The sequence below is a fragment of the Agaricus bisporus genome (genome assembly GCF_000300575.1).
Source record: "Agaricus bisporus var. bisporus H97 unplaced genomic scaffold AGABI2scaffold_16, whole genome shotgun sequence".
NCBI lineage: Eukaryota > Fungi > Basidiomycota > Agaricomycetes > Agaricales > Agaricaceae > Agaricus > Agaricus bisporus.
In genome coordinates, this window is record NW_006267351.1 from 15,346 (window position 1) to 32,666 (window position 17,321).

Here is a 17,321-nt window from a genome sequence, read left to right on the forward strand (position 1 = left end):
TTATTCAATCAACTTTCCGAGTCTGTATTGGAATTGATTTCTAGGCATTATTGTCCCGGGAGAGTCGTAATCGGAATGGTGCGGGTGAATGTTAGTAGCTGGGGTCTCGATGTTAATTAATCTGAAACTGGAAGCGCCTACTTATTTGTGTTACTGCGATCACAAAATTTGTGACCCACCTTTTACTCCCACGACCATGCTACACTTTCCGTCGTCTATAAACGTGGCCCCCAAGCGTACGGATAGTCTCAATGCGACGCAGCGGAAAATGGGTTCTAACCCGATCCTGATGAAGATTGAGGAGGAACTTCATGATGTGCGGAGAGTACAGACGCACGGACAAGAAGAGGACCTTCGGCTTGCGTTAGATATGCTCATTCACAGAGTTACAGAACTGGTGCGGCAACAGCGCATTTATGTTGAACCTATTTCTCATATTTGAGTAGACCTCTACCTTGTCAGAGGTGTACAAGTCGCAGGCTGACCTTGAAGTCGAGCTCAACGTTGCCAAATCCAACCTCGCACTTGTGATTGCCAATAACGAAATGTTAGAAGAAGCGCTGCATCGCGATAATTCCGGAAGCTCCAAGGACGTCGGATGGCAAAGACGAAGCGGCCATTCTTCCGGCGAGCGACAGAGCCTTGAGGAGTGGCAACAGGCAGTCGATTTCTCTGCTGGAAATGAAGGTTCAGCCACCGCCCTGACGCAGATTCCAGGTCAACCAACTCCGGCGCCGATAATTGCAAACCAGGGACAGGACAACGGCCGATTCTTCCGATTCCGATTCTCATCCCCTTCCACATCTTCGAGACCCACTAGTCGCCCCTCTACGCCTTCTGCTATGTCTACATCCTCTCCTCAGATTCCTCAGCGTAACCAATCGCCTAACCTGCCCTCCCCACTACCTTCACATGTTACGAAAGAGCTGGAAGGCCTTAACGCTGAGCTTGAGAAGGAGCGATCTGCGCGCAAATCAGCCCAAAAAGAAAAAGCCAGTTTGGAAGCCGAGTTGGAATCTTTATCTCAGGCATTGTTTGAAGAAGTACGTCACATTGTGGTATGTCTATCGTAGTTCGGGCTGAGCTTGCTCTATTAGGCAAACAAGATGGTAGCAATTGAACGTATCAAACTTGCCGAAACGGAAGAAGAATTAAAGGAACTACGAACGGAAAAGGATGCACTTAAGAAGGCATTACGTCTTATCGAGGGGGAGAACTGTTCCTTGCGCCAGACAAACGCGCTGGCGCCAGCATCCTTACCTGATCTACACGAAAGCAATATACCCGTCAAACACGGTCGACCACGTTCGTCGTCAGAGGTGGCTATCAAATCACGTCCAGGCTCAATAAATCTCCCTGCCTCTCCGTTTTCTGACACCCCTGCTTCTCCGGATCCTTCGATACCTTCATTAGATCCATCGAGTCCGTCTACTACGTCTCGATCACCGAACCTGGACGAGTCACAACCGACACCCAAGATGCTCCCCACCCCACTTTCGCCGCCGCTAAGTTCTTTCCCATCGGAACTGGATCAAGGTTCCCCTTGGGCCGATGTTACATCTCCATCTACCTCTGAATTTACGAAACCGCCTTCACCCACACAGTTCGAGCCGGAATCGCTTTATGTGACTTCAGCTATAACAACGCTGTGATTGTAGTGGTTGTGACCCTTATACCAGACTTGCATCGTTCCTCTTTCATATCTCAAATTGTGATTTTAAGCACTAGCTCTTGTTTTCATACTTCATTTTGGATTTCTCAATTTACATTGGCCGTTTTTCCGTAGCCCATGATACATTTGATAGTCCACTGTCATTGTTAATCCACCTTACGGACCGGCACATTCCGTGTTCCCAGGAATAATTAGGTCGTTTATAATTGCTCTCTTCCCCAAAAATATAACTGCATTGTATCAACCACTTCAGGGCGGATGACAAACCTGGTAGTCGCGGAAGCTGCCTCTTCATTCCGAGTCGTCAAGTCCATGCTGGCATAGTCCATGGAACGAGGTATTGATCAAATTCAACATGCTGGCCAGACTGTCGGGGACCTGGTGTCATAATTTCGTTGATGTTGCGGGACCGTCGAACACGTTTCATCGCAAGGGATGGATACCACTGCTCAATATTATGATCGCAACCTGAACCGGGTGAGGAGTACAATAAGATCACCAACGACGTTCATGTCTAGTTCTATAAATAGGGTACTCTATGACAACGCGGACGTCGAAACTCTTGAGTATCTCGAGGTCGGTTGCCAACCTCTTACATCTTCGGTCTCTCCCTCGTGCCTATTGTATCTGCAAGCGAATAATCGTGTTATATTCTAATTTCTCCAAAGTTGAGAAACAAGATGTCTTGACTACGCATCATTTACGTTATTATTATTGTATACCATTGTCCCAATTCAAGACAAAGTTGCAGAGCGTTGCTGATCTTTTTTACGCGAAATTATCTATGTACCTCTTTGCAAGACATTCTATATAATCTCCATATTTTGGCTTGCTCAGTCGTCGGCTCGTTTTTGCGTTAAACCTCTCTACACTCGCTATTCACAACACTCCTACTATGCCGCCAAACGTCGAACACCACATTGCTTCGCTGCCTCGTCCCGATGTTCGCTCTGTGGATGATCAAAATAAGATTGCCCTTATCCTCAGCATTCTTCTTGGCCAAGTGGGCACAGGACTCGTTCACCTATCGCAGCCTCAACCCTCTTCGTTCTCCGCGCCAGACGACTGTGAAGGCATTGCTCACCCGACAAATCCTCCCTCCGAGCCAGAGGTCCCTGCCGCACCGCATTGCTTCAGTGTCTCTGACATTGAAATGGAAGATGTCACTCTCCCGATGCATTCTGCTCATGATCAACACATTAGCGACGAAGGTGTTCCTTTCTTGCTAAATCAGTTCTTTTCGTCAGCGCGTCTCCGAGGTTCACCTCTGCAAATGCCTGGGCAGTTTAACGAAGACGATAACGGCACAGATGCTTTCCAGCCGGCGACGCATCTTACGGAAAATAGCCTAGGGCGGAGAAGAGAGCATAGTAACTCGACCGGCGTGAAACCAAGTAAGGGTAATAGGAAGGCCTTGTTAATAGGGATCTCCTATACCCAGAAGGAATCACAAGAGAGAAGTTTGCTGATGCCCTGGAAAGACGTGGAACGGATGAAACAATTATTGATTGGTGAATTTCTGACTCGACCATTCTGCAGCTACAGACCACTCATTTCGTTCCGGGACAGGGATCTACCATTACGACGAAAACGATATTGTCATTATGACAGACGAACCAAGCACTCCCACTCACCTTCAACCAGAACGAGCTAAAATTGTTCGTGAATTTCAGGCAATCTTCCCATTTAACTTGTGGTTGACCCACTGACACATTAGCTACGGGAAATAAGCAGCTTGGTGCAAAATCCGGGCGATGGAGATGACTTCTTTTTCTATTGTAAGCTATGGGTAATGTTGAATCTAGAATTGGAGCTGACGAGCACCTGCCTTAGATGCAGGCCATGCTACCCAACGGAATGAAAGAATCCGGGGCAATGAACGTGACCACATGGATGAATGTACGTTCTCCGAAGTCCTCTGTATCTTCCTGAGCTTGATTTTGCTTTTGATCAGGTATAGTTCCTGTCGACGCTGTGACCAATGAGGGCGAAATCAACAGTCTTTTGATCGTGGATGACGTAGGTTTAGTCGGGTCCAATCCGGAAAATCAAACTCTCACCGCTCCGTTATTTGAATCCTAGGACCTGCACTCGACTCTCATACAACCGTTGATAAAGGCTCAAGTGGACTGCCAATTAATTGTTATTTATTTTACCTTTCTCGCACTTGCATTTGCCTGATCCGAGCCATTTTCTAGGCTGTGATGGACACTTGTACTTCAGGAACAATATTAGGTACGCCGCGAACTAACTGGTCGTGATTCCACATTACTGATGACGACACCTCCGAAGACTTGAGACACGACCAATGCAATGAGTTCCGCCTCAGAAAGAATCATTGGCGCAAAATTAGAGAGGCGATTACCGGTCCGACGGGTCATTTCTGCACTACAAACTGCAGTGAAATGGAAGAGGACATCAAAGCTAGTATCGTAAGTTGTGGAAGGCAATTTCCCTTGGTCCTTCTTAAAGCCTCACGCATCCTTAGGTATGCCTTTCTGCCTGCAGAGATTCTCAATCTATTGTGGAGTATGAAGATGGTGTTACGTTGGCTGGGGTAGGCCGTTATGTACAAATTCGCTTTACTTCATTGCTCTAACTACTGTGTCAGGCGTTGGATGATTACCTTCGAGGTAAGCATTTGCACAGGCAGAAGACTGGTTGTCACTGAACGAACGCTAGGAAAAAAATGTCCCCCGCTCGGAAAACTCTTCCCTGAACTGCGGTAAGTCTTTTCAATCACCCTGACAGCCTTGATTAGCTGATAGCACTTTAATTTATAGCGCCAAGATAAAGTTAAATCATCAAATGTTGCGAGCAGCCGAGAAATTCAAGTGCCTCAAGAATGGAAAGGAGCGGCGTATCCCGACTAAATCTCCCAGTCTACAAGTATGTTTTATCATTATTATGCGCAGTATTTTTTCTAACCAAGCTTTGCAAAGATTTCAAGTAATAAACCTCTGGCAAGTAAAATTTACCACATGGTCCTACGTAGATCCCAGTGACTGATTCACTTTATAGAAGCCGGAAATGCGCTTCAAGCCAATAAGAGTCAATTCAGGTCATTGAACACCTCTTGTCACAATACTGACACGCCTTTGAATCTGTCTTTCATGATTTGACGCCGAGATACTCCACTTTCATTCATGATCATTCATATCCATCCATCTCATTCATTCATCCACTGATCCGCACACACGCTCACCCATTCATTGATTTACTCATTATTTATTCAACATCGGACCCTCATCGGATACATCTGTCGCATAGTGATCTCATTTGTCAAATAAAGTATTAGATTCCATTCCTATATAAATGGCGACTTTTAAAGACAGGTGAAATGAGCGGGGAAGCGATCCAACATAGGCCTCATGATCATCGACTGGAACCTGCCAATAAAAAAAATGCGTGGTGGTTCCTACTGCCGCCTCTGTCGTTGCGGTCCTGCGCTATCCAGCACCCTCCGGATCTCCCCTCGAAGCCTACTGGAAGTCAAGACAACGTGCTGACAGACTCATGGTCCAATTTGATGTTTTTAGGGTGACCCAACTCCTAATGCGCTCCAACTTCGACCTCTCCGAAGACAAGAAAGCGGGGTCCGAGAATAACTTTACTGAGTCGGGCCTGAACCCACGTGATCACATGTCCGCGCCGTAAGTTTTATTCACACGGTCTTGACCTCCGAAGAAACGTCATGGCGGACCGCGAGCCAATTCGAAAACATGGCTTCAATCTCAGTTGTAAGTCCATTTCTCTTACACTTACTGTCCACTTTCTGTTTTTTTATTAGGTCGTAGGAACGTCGTTAGACATCGGAAATACCTGTGCTAACCCTCCGCAGGGCCAACCCCTCAGCGGCTCCTCCTCCTCGTCGGGCCGTGCCTTCTTCTTCCTCTTCCCTGCATGCACAGCCTCCACGACCGTGGGACGAAATCTGTCAAGTTGCCAACCAATCTAATCAAAACAGCTAGCTGGCACATCACTAGCACGTTCCATGTTCCCAGCAAGAGTTAGGCTGTTTACTCTCCTCCCAAAAAATGTAATCACTTTGTATCAACCGGTTCAGGGCGGTCGACCAACCTGATAGTGGCGGAAGCTGCCTCTTCATTCCGAATCGTCAAGTCAAAATTGGGAAAGGCCTGGGACGAATAAATGTTGATCAAATCCAACGTGCTGGACAGACAGTCGGGGACCTAGTTTCATAGCTTCGTTGATGGTGCGGAACCGCAGAACACGTACCACCACGAGGGTACTGCTCAATATCATGATCGCAACTGGGTGAGGAGTACAATAAGACCACCAACGACGCTAATGTCTAGTTCCATAAATAGGGTACTTTATGACAACGCGGACCCTGAATTTGTCGAAACTCTGAGTATTTCTGGAGTATCTCGAGGTCGGTTGCCAACCTCTTACATCTTCGGTCTCTCTCTCGCGTCTATTGTATCTGCAAGCGAATTATTGTGTTATTTTCGAATATTCTCACAGTTGAGCATTGAACGAGATGTCTTGACTACGGATCATTTACAATTACGTTACTTTAATTATCGTATACAATTGAGCCAATTCAAGACAAAGTTGCAGAGTGCTGCTGAACTTTTCTTGCCGAGAATATCTATGTACTTCTTTGCAAGATACTCTATATAATCCCCGTACTTTGCGTTTGCTCAGTCGTCGGCTCGCTTTTGCATTCAACCTCTCTGAACTCGCGATTCATAACACTCCTACTATGCAACCAAACGTCGAACTCCATATTGGTTCGGTGCCTCGTCCCGATGTTCGCTCTGTGGACGATCAAAATAAGATTGCTCTTATCCTCAGCATTCTCCTTGGACAAGTGGGCACAGGACTCATTCACCTACCGCAGCCTCAACCCTATGCGTTCTCCACGCAAGACTACCTTGAAGGCATTGCTCATCCGACAAACCCTCCCTCAGAACCAGAGACCCCCGCCGCGCCGCATTTCTTCGGTCTCTCTGACAATGAAATGGAAGATGTCACTCTCCCGATGCATTCTGCTCATGATCAACACGTTGGCGACGAAGGTGTTCCTTTGTTGCTGAATCAGTTTTTTTCGTCAGCGCGTCTCCGAAGTTCACCTCAGCAGATGCCTGGGCATTTTAACGAAGACGATAACGACACAGATGCTTTCCAGTCGGCGACTCATCTTACGGAAAATAGTCTAGGGTGGAGAAGAGAATTTAGTAACTCGACAGGCGAGAAACCAAGTAAGGGCAATCGGAAGGCGCTGTTAATAGGAATCACCTACATGCAGAAAGAAATACCGGAGAGAAGTTTGTTAATGCCATGGAAAGACGTGGAACAGATGAAACAGTTATTGATTGGTGAATTCCTGACTCGACCATTCTGCAGTTACAGACCACTTATTTTATTTTGGGATAGGGCTTTACCATTACGACGAAAATGATATTGTTATCATGACAGACGAACCAAGCACTCCCGAACACCTTCAACCAGAACGAGCTAATATTGTTCGTAAATCTCAGATAATCTTCATATTTTATTTGTAACTCACGCACGGACATGTTAGGTACGGGAGATAAACAGCTTGGTGCAAAATCCAGGTGATGGGGATGACTTCTTTTTCTACTGTAAGTTATAAGTAGTGTTGAGTTCAAAATTGGCACTTACGGCGGGCCTCAGATGCAGGTCATGCCACCCAACGAACGGAAAGAATCCGGGGCAATGAACGTGACCACATGGATGAATGTATGTACGTTCTCCGAAGTCCTCTTTGTATCTTACTAAACCATCTTTTTGCTTTTAACCAGGTTTAATTCCTCTTGATGCTATGACCAGTGAAGGCGAAATCAACAGTCTTTTAATCGTCGATGATGTATGTTTAGTCGAGTTCAATCGGAAAAATCAAAATCTCACTGCCGGCTTGTTACAGGACCTCCACTCGACTCTAATACAACCGTTGATACAAGCGCAAGTGGACTGCCAGTTAATTGTTATTCAATTTACCTATCTCGCACTTGCCTTTGCCTGATTCTAGTCATTTTCTAGGCTGTAATGGACACTTGCACTTCAGGAACAATATTAGGTACGCCAACCAACTGATTGTGCTTCCATATTACTGATGAGGGCACCTCCGAAGACTTGAGGCATGACCAATGCAACGAGTTCCGCCTCAGAAACCTCAGGAAAAATCATTGGCACAAAATTAGAGAGGTGATTACCGGTCCGACGGGTCATTTCTGCACTACAAATTGCAATGAAATGGAAGAGGACATCAAAGCTAGTATTGTAAGTCATGGAAGGATATTACTCTCAGTCATTCGCAGAGCCTCACGCATCCATAGGTATGTCTTTCTGCATGTAGGGATTCTCAATCTATTGTGGAATATCAAGACGGTGTTACATTGGCTGGGGTAGGTTGTTGTTATGCATTAATTCGTTTGTATTCATTGCGCTAACTGTCGAGTCAGGCGTTGGATGATTACCTTCGAGGTAGGTAATTTTCACAGGCAGGTGAATGTTTGTTACTGACGAACGCTAGGAAAAAATTGTCCCCCGCTCGGAAAACTCTTCCCTGAGCTGCGGTAAGGTCTTTGTGTAACCCGAACGGCCTTGATTAGCTGATACCACTCAAATTCATAGCGACAAGATAAAGTTAAACCATCAAATATTGCGAGCGGCCGAGAAATTCAGGTGCAACAAGAATGGACGGGAGCGGCGTATCCCCACCAAATCTCCGAGCCTACAAGTAAATGTATTTTACCATGCTTATACGTAGTATGCCTTTCTAATCAAGCTTTGCAAAGATTTCAAGTAATAAACCTCTGGCAAGTAAAAGTTATCATATGCTACATTGCTACATAGATGCCAGTGGCTGATTTACTTTATAGAAGCCGGAAATGCGCTTCAGGCCGATAAGGTTCAATGCCGGTCATTGAGCACTGCCTCTTGTCGCAATACTGACACGTCTTTCAACCTGTCTTTCATGATTTGGCACCGAGAGAAACTCCACTCTCATTTCATTCATGACCATTCATTGATCCACTCACCCACTTACTCACACACTCACACACCCATTCATTGATTAACTCATTATTTATTCAACATCGGACCCTCATCGAATTCGTCTGTTGCATTGTGATCTCATTTGTCAAATACTATTGGAATCCATTCTTATATATATGATGTCTCGTAAAGGCAGGTGAATAACCGAAGCTCCGAAGCGATCCAAATCCAAGATCGTAGGCCTCCTGATCATCGACCTACTTGAAGCTGATCAGAAACCGTGATAAGTCCATTTTTGCTTAACCCTATTGCCACCTCTATCGCTATCCCCCACCCTCCGGATCTCCCATCCGACCTTACTGGAAGCTAGGTGAAGGGGCACAGATGGTCCAGCTTGACGCTTTTAGGGTGACCCGGCTCGTACGTTTCGATCTCTCCGAAGACGCGAAAGTAGGTCCGACTTCCTGATGAGGACTTTGTTTCTGACTATTGTCGAGTCGGTCATCAAGAATACGAGATATATTGATAACTATTAAATTAAATGGAAGGGGCTGCATACCCTGTTTCCGAGTTGAGTTGAACTAGGGTACTGACTGCTTCATTCCTACATGGATAGCATCATCAAAAGGGAGTCAAGGTTCAAATTTTGGGTAGCAAGTTGATATCCAGCGAGCGGCGAGATTAAGGGCGGCAATGAGAAATCAAACCACGTGACCACATGTCCGCGCCGTAAGTTTTATTCACACGGTCTTGACCTCCGAAGAAACGTCATGGCGGACGGCGAGCAAGATCGAGGAGTCTCGAAAACATGGCTTTCAATCTCAGTCGTAAGTCCACCATTTACTACACTTACTGTCCACTTTCTGTTTTTTTCATTAGGTCGTAGGAACGTCGTTAGCCATCGGAATACCTGTGCTAATGCTCCGCAGGGCTAAAGCCGCGTCTCTTAAACTGGCTTTGGACAACCCCTCCGCGGCTCCTCCACCTCGTCGTGCCGTGCCTTCCTCTTCCTCTTTCCAACTCGCTCGTTCTCAACACCGGATTCGTGCTCTTCCCACTTCCAACTCGCCTAACCCCAAAACATCCCCGCCCCCATCAGATTGGGACACTTCTTCATCTCTCCTCGCTGCCATCTCCAATTCAACAGCCTCCAACGCCCTTCTTGCCGGCAAGGCTTTCCTCATCGCTACAACTCTTGTTGGCGTAGGCGCCTTCGCCTTCGTATCCACTGTCCAATACCTTACAGGCGCATACACCGTCCCAGACTTTGCTCGTCGAATGCGCTACCTAGCAGACAAACATCTCACCGGACTCAAGAGTAGGATATACCGTGGCCCTGAAAATGAAGAAGAACGAAAAGCCTCTCGTGAAGCTGTCCCTTTCGGTTCTGTGAATGAAGAAGAAGAGTGGTCTTGGGAAGAGGCCGAGAAAAGGTTGAAGAAAGCATATGACGAAGGCGGCTTCACCTTATGGTCCAAAGTCGCGCTACGTGAACTCGAGGCAGAAGCCCGAATAGAGCGTGCTAGGCGGCGACGCGAAAGTGTTGAAGCAGAGAATGCTCGTTCTTAGAGCTGTGTAATACCCTAATGCATAGCCTCGGGAATACAAGTAACGACGCTTTATCTAAATTAAATTCCTCCTCGAAAAATAATTCTGATCTGAAAATCCAAGACCGAGATACGACATTGGAGGAATCACTTCATCGCCCCTAGTCCTAATTTCGAGTGCTTCACAATTGCCACGAGCGGAGCCTCCAGCCCTCCTGATAGTCCGATCCTGTCCCCTTCAGCCCATCCCATCAACGCAAGCATCTTGAATCCCATGTTACTCTGACCAATTTTTGGCGCGCTCTAAAAAGTTCCAGTCAAGGTCAAAAAACACACAGACCTGAGATAATCAGGAATAATTAAACGTACCCCACCGACTTCATCACCCTCTTTATGTTTCGGGGGTTTCCTGTCTTCCTTTTCTTTAAAGTTTCCAAATTTAAAATCATCTCCCCTAGCTTCGCCACCCCCAAATCTTCTCATTATACCACCAATCTTCCGCTCATTCACCGGCTGTCCCGTCCTCGTCGTCTTACTCAACGTCGTATACCTAGCCTCACCATATCCCTTACTCTCGCTCTTCAACCCAAACGCAAGCGCAACTTCATGAATATTCTTCCTCGTCCATTTATTCGCAGGAGGCAACGATATGCTCTGCGGCCCATTCAGATTGCTTACGAAGCGCCTGATTTGCTGTACGAGCGTCGTGAAATCGATCACTCTATTTGGCCCCAAATTAATCGTCGCTGGATCAAGATTAGCCGCTTTGAGCATGGTTTTACGGCCTTTTTTACCGCCCTTTTTCTTGGCAAAAGGATCCATGCTGGTAACAAGCTTTTCACGTTCGCGTTCGCGTTTCAGCTCGGCTTTCTTTTGACGATCGCGTTCCCAGACTTTTTGAAGGTCTTCTGGGAGATCTTTCCCCTTGTCTTTACGTTTTTCTGAACAAGTAATGCATGAGGGGCCAGTTTGAGTAGGAAGGAAGATACAACGTACTGGCAGGTTGAACGATTGAGAAGTCGCCGTCATGAATTGAACGGAATAACTTCTTCCTTTCTTTACGCGAGTGAGCTTGAAGAATGTCTTCGTTCTCTTCCAGGATCTGCTGGAGAAAGTATCATGAGAATACAAAAAGGAGTATTGGGAGGTGGGCGTTACATTGACGTGGGCAAGGAGATCCTCATCAGAGCCATAATAACTCTCCTCCGCCCAGCCCATGTTCCGTTCCAACATATCCTCATCCTCGTCACTTTCATCGCCTTCGACTTGACCATTCACTTGCTTGTGCCTTCTTGACTTTTCTCTCACTCTTTCCAACCTTGCTTGGAAGCTGGTATTCGGAGTGAGTTCAAACCCATCTTCAGACTCGTCGTCGTCATCGTCATCAATTTCACCAAGCATCAAACGTTCCTCCAAGTCAAGAATACTCTCAACATCTTCATCCTCACTACTTCCCTCAGGACCACCAACATCTGCTCCTTCGGCATCCTCTTCCCGTATCCGTTCTTCGATTTCCAAGTCCTCCATCGTCGTATGTTCACCCGCACTTTGCCCCATTAGTCCACTGAGAAAGCTCTTCATCGCCGTAACATCCATATCCGAATCAACTTGCATTCCATGTTCAGCCTCGACATCATCACCTTGGGCTATAGCTCTTTCTTTCCCTTTCGCCTTTCCGCTCACAACTTCATTTTCATCACCACCTTCAACTTCATCTTCCGTCCCCCACTCCAAATCTGAGTCCCCCTCCCTTCGATGCTCCCATTTCGGATCTTTACCATCTCCGACCAAAACATCTTCATATAGTCTCGCATCATTCACCATCGCGCCAAATACAGCGAAACTGCCTGCTTTTTTGCGCTCTCGGTTAGCCTTTTTCCTCTCCCAGGCTTTCTGTTTCTTATTCATTCGGGGTGTCATTAAACTGGGAAGTTGACGTCCTGCTCCACTTTTACTTGCTCGCGTTTGCGATGAAGAAAATTCGAATTTGAATTTGTAAACTGATTCCATAGGGATAGATGCAGCAGGTAGAGCGTCTGTAGGGGGTGTCGGCTGGGTAGGTACGGATGGCGTTTCAGGTATAGGTGCAAAATGCGGTGGTGGTGGAGGGGAGAGTTCGTTTAATGACTTTGACGCAAGCGATAGAGTCGTTGAAGGGGTATAAGGAACAAATGCTGAGGTATCCAGAGTTTTATTAGCCCATTCGACTGGAGGTGCTTCCTGCATTGCTGATGGCGCGCGTGAGCTTATCTTGGGGAGAGGTGCAACGTAAACGATAATTTCCTCGTCTTCTGATGGCATTTCCGGTTCTCGATATTCGAGTGAAGAAGGAGGTAGAACAGGTTGGGTATCGACGACGAATAAAGGCGGTGCTGTTGTCAAATCATCAAGTCCCGTGAGGGTACCAGATTCGGCTGGTTGAGTGTGAGCTTCCGTAATTTCACTCTTAGCTTGGTGTCGAGTATTAACGTCATCCCCGCGAGTTTGATTAACAGGATTCCGTTTTCGCTTCTGCGAGTTGAATAATTGGCCCATATCGTTAAAGTCGATCTCCCCGATTCCCTCCTCTCCTTCCGAAGATGATGAAGAGGACTCCGATCCATCGAAAGGGTCAGCAGCTCCGGAGAATATTCGTTGAATACGATCCGCAGTGGGGACATGAGAAGCTTCATCAGCACCTGGTAAGCCTATCTCAACGAACATGAGCGAAAAATGAATGATACTAGAACATACGAGCTTCCTCCGCGATAGGCCGCAAAAGTTCTTCTTCCTCTTGAAACAAAAAAGGAGTGTGCTGTGCTCGGACGAACTTGATCGGCCTCAAATAAGGTCTCGAGATTTCGTTTGAGAACGTCGAACTTTTCAGACCAGCTTTCGTATGTGTATATTCTGTCGAAGCACCTAGGCCTCGTCCACGTCTTGGAAAATATCCCGTGTCTTCACCTCGTCCTCGCCCTCTTCCTGGGGGAGGTGTGCTGACGGGATGTTGATTAGCGTTAAATCCCCCTCTGCCGCGCCCATTCCCCCGGTAGTTGTTTCTAGAAGTAGGATTGAAACCTCTGCCCCGTCCTCTATTCCTTGGGTTAGTGTTAGTGTATTCTTTAGCAGTAGACGATGCCTGAGGCGGATTGGGGGCTAAGATGCATCATTCAGCGCTATCCAGCCCATAGAATATCCCCAACGAAGATATAAGAGGAAACGTACAATCGGCGTACATCCGTAAGTTAAAATCTAGATCCTCCTGCATGAATGACGAGCCAGACGCCCCCCGTCCTTGGTTGAATCGTGGTCCCCCTCTAAACCCATGTCCGTTTCCACTTGGGCCTCCACGTCCTTGAAGTGGCGCAGGGCTGTTGGAAGGGCCTTTGCCTTTCGAGTTTTTGTTCTTGGATTTTTTACCCATAGATTAGTAGTCAGTGGATAGATGGATAGAGAAGGAGTGAATTAAGGCGGACTCAGGCATGAATTCTGCATATCGCCGAGTCACGTCATGGCCCCGTGATTGTCTAGAACATTTCAAACAAACAACCGTTGATCCGTTCGCTTATCTTCTGCATGACTCTATAACTGTTACAGAAATGCGCACACCTTCCTTTTAGTAGCTAGTGGGGGCTATATTAATTGATGTATCATGAAACCGTTCTTGGCCATTTAGTCACTCGCTCGCCACTGGCTTCTCTTGATATTGATCTCCTACAAGTCCTGATACTGATCATCATTAACATATTAACAGATCAAATGACCCTTTGTCCACTTGTCTGCCACCTAATCCACGCCGCCAAAAAGAAACATGTCAGGGAGTACAAGAACAACCTCATTTCAGCAGCAGATATTCATTGGTCAACAACATGCCATCAAACTTGAATATCGCCCTCACTCTTATCACCTCCACGACCGTGGTGGCAGTCCTGTACACCTTCTCTCTCATTCTCTATTGTCTCTGTGCTCGCCTCTCATATTCGTGGTTTCGAGGTCTTGATGGGAAACAACGGACAGTTTTGACATTTACCTTGGCCACAATTATAAGCATATGCGCAACAATCGATGTAGCACTCAACAACCAAAGCGTTCGATTAATTTACGTCGACTATAGCTCTCTGCCCGGTGGTCCACTTGGCCTATCGGCACAAGCTCATACCTCAACAATTATACAAATAATGAGCCTCGCCATTTTGATAGCAGGAATCCTGACTCTGGGTGTACTGGTGAGTTGAGATTTTATTTGACAACCACTGTCTCCTCAGCTAAAAAATGTCCAGCTATGGCGCGTCTGGGTTGTTTACAGTGGAGCTCGTTTTTACATACCCATCATCATTCTAGCTTCGTTGTTTTATCTGGCTTATGTTGGTAAGCCCTCACTCAATGTGTCCCACGAAATCAGCCCCCTTACGATTAAGTTCCCCCCATTCTTAGTCACAAATATTATGCGAGTAATATTCATTTGGGCTCCCCTGGCTGCAACATTGCCAAATATCACTCGAACTTTGGACGTAGTGGCCGTAGCGGCCTTGTCATTCACCGTTGCATGCAAAATCATGTTGACTTCTATGATAATTCTGCGTTTGATGCTTATCCGACAAACGCATATTAAAATAATGGGTATGTATTTGATTTTATAATATTCAAGAAAGACTCAAGAAGTCCTCAGGAAAAACTGACGTTGCTGCTCAATACTTGGGTATTGCTGCGATGTTAATCGAGTCTTACGCTCTGAGTACTATATGGAACATCGGCTATCTGATCGCGTATATCCTCAAAAATCCTCCCGCACATAATTTCTTTGAAAATAGTGCTACACAGGTTGAGGTGAGCCCTTGTTCTAAATCTCTATCGTCTGCTACATCCATAAATGATTGTCAAAAGGTCCTGTCATATTTTCTTGTTTTGTACCGAGTGTTTTCGGGACGCGCGTGGAACAGACAAACTCAGAATCAACTTAGCACTTTGAGATGGGGGCGTCATGTCACCCAGCTATCCCAGGCTGATTCGGACATGGCCGGGGTTGTCAATGTTCATATGAGCAACGTATAAGCAAATCCTTCAGCATTCAGAGCCCAATTGTGTACTAGTAAGATATTCTGTTAATAGTAGTAATAGCCAATAACTCAGGACTGGAGTTCGCAAAACCTTGCTGACAGGATTGGATCAATGCGAGGACGTCTCCTACACACGGGGAGGAAGTCGCTCACCGCCGTTGAACTCTAGACACTGCTTTCAATCGAGACTACACGGGTTATAACTAAGTATCTAGAGCAGTGATATTTGTCAATAAGTAATGTTAACAACCTTGTCCTCGAACTCGTTCCACCGTTTCGTGACAAGGTCCACAACAAAATGAGCAACATCCCTCCGTGAAACCGTATATCCACCTATTTCTTCTGTCGAAACGTTATAAGGAGGCTTCTTATCCTTTCGACCTTTTCCTTCATATTCCTCAGCCAAACTCTTCCCATCTGTTAACAGCGAAGGTCTCAACACAACCACTCCTTTCAAACTTCCTTCCGCAGGTAGACCTTCTGTGGACCTCCATTCGGAAGGTAATATCTCTACAGGCGGTTCACCGTTTTTTGCGGGGTCCCAATACAAACCTTCAGTAACATAGTGGAGCACCCTTTCCATAGCGAGTTTATCAGCGCGTGGTTTAGCGAGGACAAAACTGTACAGGGGTTTCAGTGCAAATGGGAGGTGCGAATGTGAGTCGGGTGTAAAACCTATAGACGAAATAGCAAGGATTTTTGGTGGAGGGTAGTTTTGTGGGATGGTACAGAGGACGTTCAAGATAGCGAGCGAGCAAATGTTCGGGTTGTCCATAGCAATTCCTTTAGATAGCGACACCTTCGGCTTTCCACCTGATCAGATATAGCATCAAAATTCGAAGGGGTAAATCATTAGAACAGGCGAGTATACCGAGAGTCAAAAGCAGATAATTGACTGGTTTAGAATCGCTGGTGGCCTCAGACCAAGTTCGAGCAACGTCATTCTTCACGAGCGCATCACCTTTGACAATACGTGCTTTCTTGGTCGACAAGAATGGCTGAATATTGGCATCATTATCGAAAACGGATGGGTTGCGTAAAAGATATGTGACTGTCGCTCCTAGCCCTGCCACCAAAAGCATGTCATTCTGAGGCTTGTGATGTTCATATAGTTAGATTTGAAACCTACTGAGGAGTTTGAGAGTTGCGTAGTAACCAATGTTACGAGAAGCTCCGATAGCGAGGACGTTGACTCGAGAAGTAGTGGTATTGGACATTGTGATACTCGGTAACAAATCAACCTCAGCCTTATATACAGCTCGACCGTTCGGACCTCCGATGACAACGACTATTACCATTGTACCGCTCGCCCACTTGACAGAAGCATAATACATGTGTCGTTACCTGTGTCGGTGCCAGTGTTGGCGGTGCGTACGTGGCGTTTCTTCGGCCCCAGTTTGTCCAGCTAGTACTAACAGCGCATCCCAATACGTTTCCCCGCAGCGAACTTTGGATTTCAGTCAATAGGTGACACGATGACCTGCATATTGTGCATATGTGCCTTCTTCCTGTGTTCGTTAAGAAGCAATATCCTTCGTACATGTAAGCCCTAATGGGGAGAACGTGCCCGTCGTACCATAATGACAGTGACTCTGCGCGTTGATCCGGCCCTCGGTGTGTATTTTCGCCGTTGTTGCCCAGGTTACAAGGCTGCCATCTCGACATGATCACTTGTCTCCGAAACAGAAGAAAAGAAACGCATTACATTAATATATATATCATACAGACGTATTAGGATCACTAGAGCCTACAAGAATTCAACTTCGCGTTCTGCTAAACGTACTCGGGTGTCTGCTCTTCTCGCCGCGCCACTAAGTTCTTGGACAGTCTCTTTGAGTTGATTGAGTTCGGTGGTGGAGGAAGAAAGGAGATCACCGAGAGATGCGTTTGTGGAATCAAGCGTACGTAGAGAGGCGAGAGTCGAACCGTGTTCTTCGAGGAGGGAGGCATGCTGGAGGCGAAGTTGAGTAATGGTTTGAGTTTGTGAAATAGTGAGTGTTAGGATACGCGGACAAGCAAAATTAAGTCAACAAGCTTGAAATATCGGCATCTAGGGCAGTTTTCCGGCAATCTGATATC

At 46.4% G+C, this 17,321-nt stretch overlaps 6 protein-coding genes across 6 annotated transcripts; 4 read left to right on the forward strand and 2 right to left on the reverse strand.

Annotated features, from left to right (window-relative positions):
• Positions 1-181: 181 nt before the first annotated feature.
• AGABI2DRAFT_188860 (hypothetical protein) lies at positions 182-1,918 on the forward strand. The gene is given in 4 exon segments (XM_006457127.1): positions 182-397; positions 447-1,043; positions 1,098-1,696; positions 1,716-1,918. 3 exon segments carry the CDS (start codon positions 197-199, stop codon positions 1,650-1,652), a joined length of 1,353 nt encoding a protein of 450 aa, XP_006457190.1. The 5' UTR covers positions 182-196; the 3' UTR covers positions 1,653-1,696; positions 1,716-1,918.
• A 649-nt stretch (positions 1,919-2,567) lies between these two features.
• AGABI2DRAFT_123061 (hypothetical protein) lies at positions 2,568-5,280 on the forward strand (the record flags this gene model as incomplete). The annotated part of the gene is made up of 13 exons (XM_006457128.1): positions 2,568-3,183; positions 3,242-3,330; positions 3,390-3,450; positions 3,506-3,571; positions 3,627-3,691; positions 3,755-3,814; positions 3,871-3,907; positions 3,965-4,104; positions 4,161-4,229; positions 4,284-4,305; positions 4,355-4,397; positions 4,456-4,561; positions 5,212-5,280. The coding sequence occupies 13 exons, from the start codon at positions 2,568-2,570 to the stop codon at positions 5,278-5,280; spliced, it is 1,443 nt and encodes a 480-aa protein (XP_006457191.1).
• Positions 5,281-6,401: 1,121 nt separating this feature from the next.
• On the forward strand, positions 6,402-8,432 carry AGABI2DRAFT_123062 (hypothetical protein; the record flags this gene model as incomplete). Its single annotated transcript, XM_006457129.1, has 12 exons — positions 6,402-7,017; positions 7,076-7,164; positions 7,224-7,284; positions 7,337-7,402; positions 7,465-7,529; positions 7,587-7,646; positions 7,703-7,739; positions 7,794-7,942; positions 7,999-8,067; positions 8,125-8,146; positions 8,196-8,238; positions 8,297-8,432. The coding sequence occupies 12 exons, from the start codon at positions 6,402-6,404 to the stop codon at positions 8,430-8,432; spliced, it is 1,413 nt and encodes a 470-aa protein (XP_006457192.1).
• A 997-nt stretch (positions 8,433-9,429) lies between these two features.
• AGABI2DRAFT_146801 (hypothetical protein) lies at positions 9,430-10,228 on the forward strand (the record flags this gene model as incomplete). Its single annotated transcript, XM_006457130.1, has 2 exons — positions 9,430-9,486; positions 9,539-10,228. The coding sequence occupies 2 exons, from the start codon at positions 9,430-9,432 to the stop codon at positions 10,226-10,228; spliced, it is 747 nt and encodes a 248-aa protein (XP_006457193.1).
• A 125-nt stretch (positions 10,229-10,353) lies between these two features.
• Positions 10,354-13,609, reverse strand: AGABI2DRAFT_123064 (hypothetical protein; the record flags this gene model as incomplete). Its single annotated transcript, XM_006457131.1, has 6 exons — positions 10,354-10,509; positions 10,576-11,147; positions 11,203-11,311; positions 11,365-12,893; positions 12,940-13,341; positions 13,411-13,609. The coding sequence occupies 6 exons, from the start codon at positions 13,607-13,609 to the stop codon at positions 10,354-10,356; spliced, it is 2,967 nt and encodes a 988-aa protein (XP_006457194.1).
• A 1,740-nt stretch (positions 13,610-15,349) lies between these two features.
• On the reverse strand, positions 15,350-16,459 carry AGABI2DRAFT_212517 (hypothetical protein; the record flags this gene model as incomplete). The annotated part of the gene is made up of 3 exons (XM_006457132.1): positions 15,350-16,055; positions 16,114-16,308; positions 16,372-16,459. The coding sequence occupies 3 exons, from the start codon at positions 16,457-16,459 to the stop codon at positions 15,472-15,474; spliced, it is 867 nt and encodes a 288-aa protein (XP_006457195.1). The 3' UTR covers positions 15,350-15,471.
• Positions 16,460-17,321: the final 862 nt, after the last annotated feature.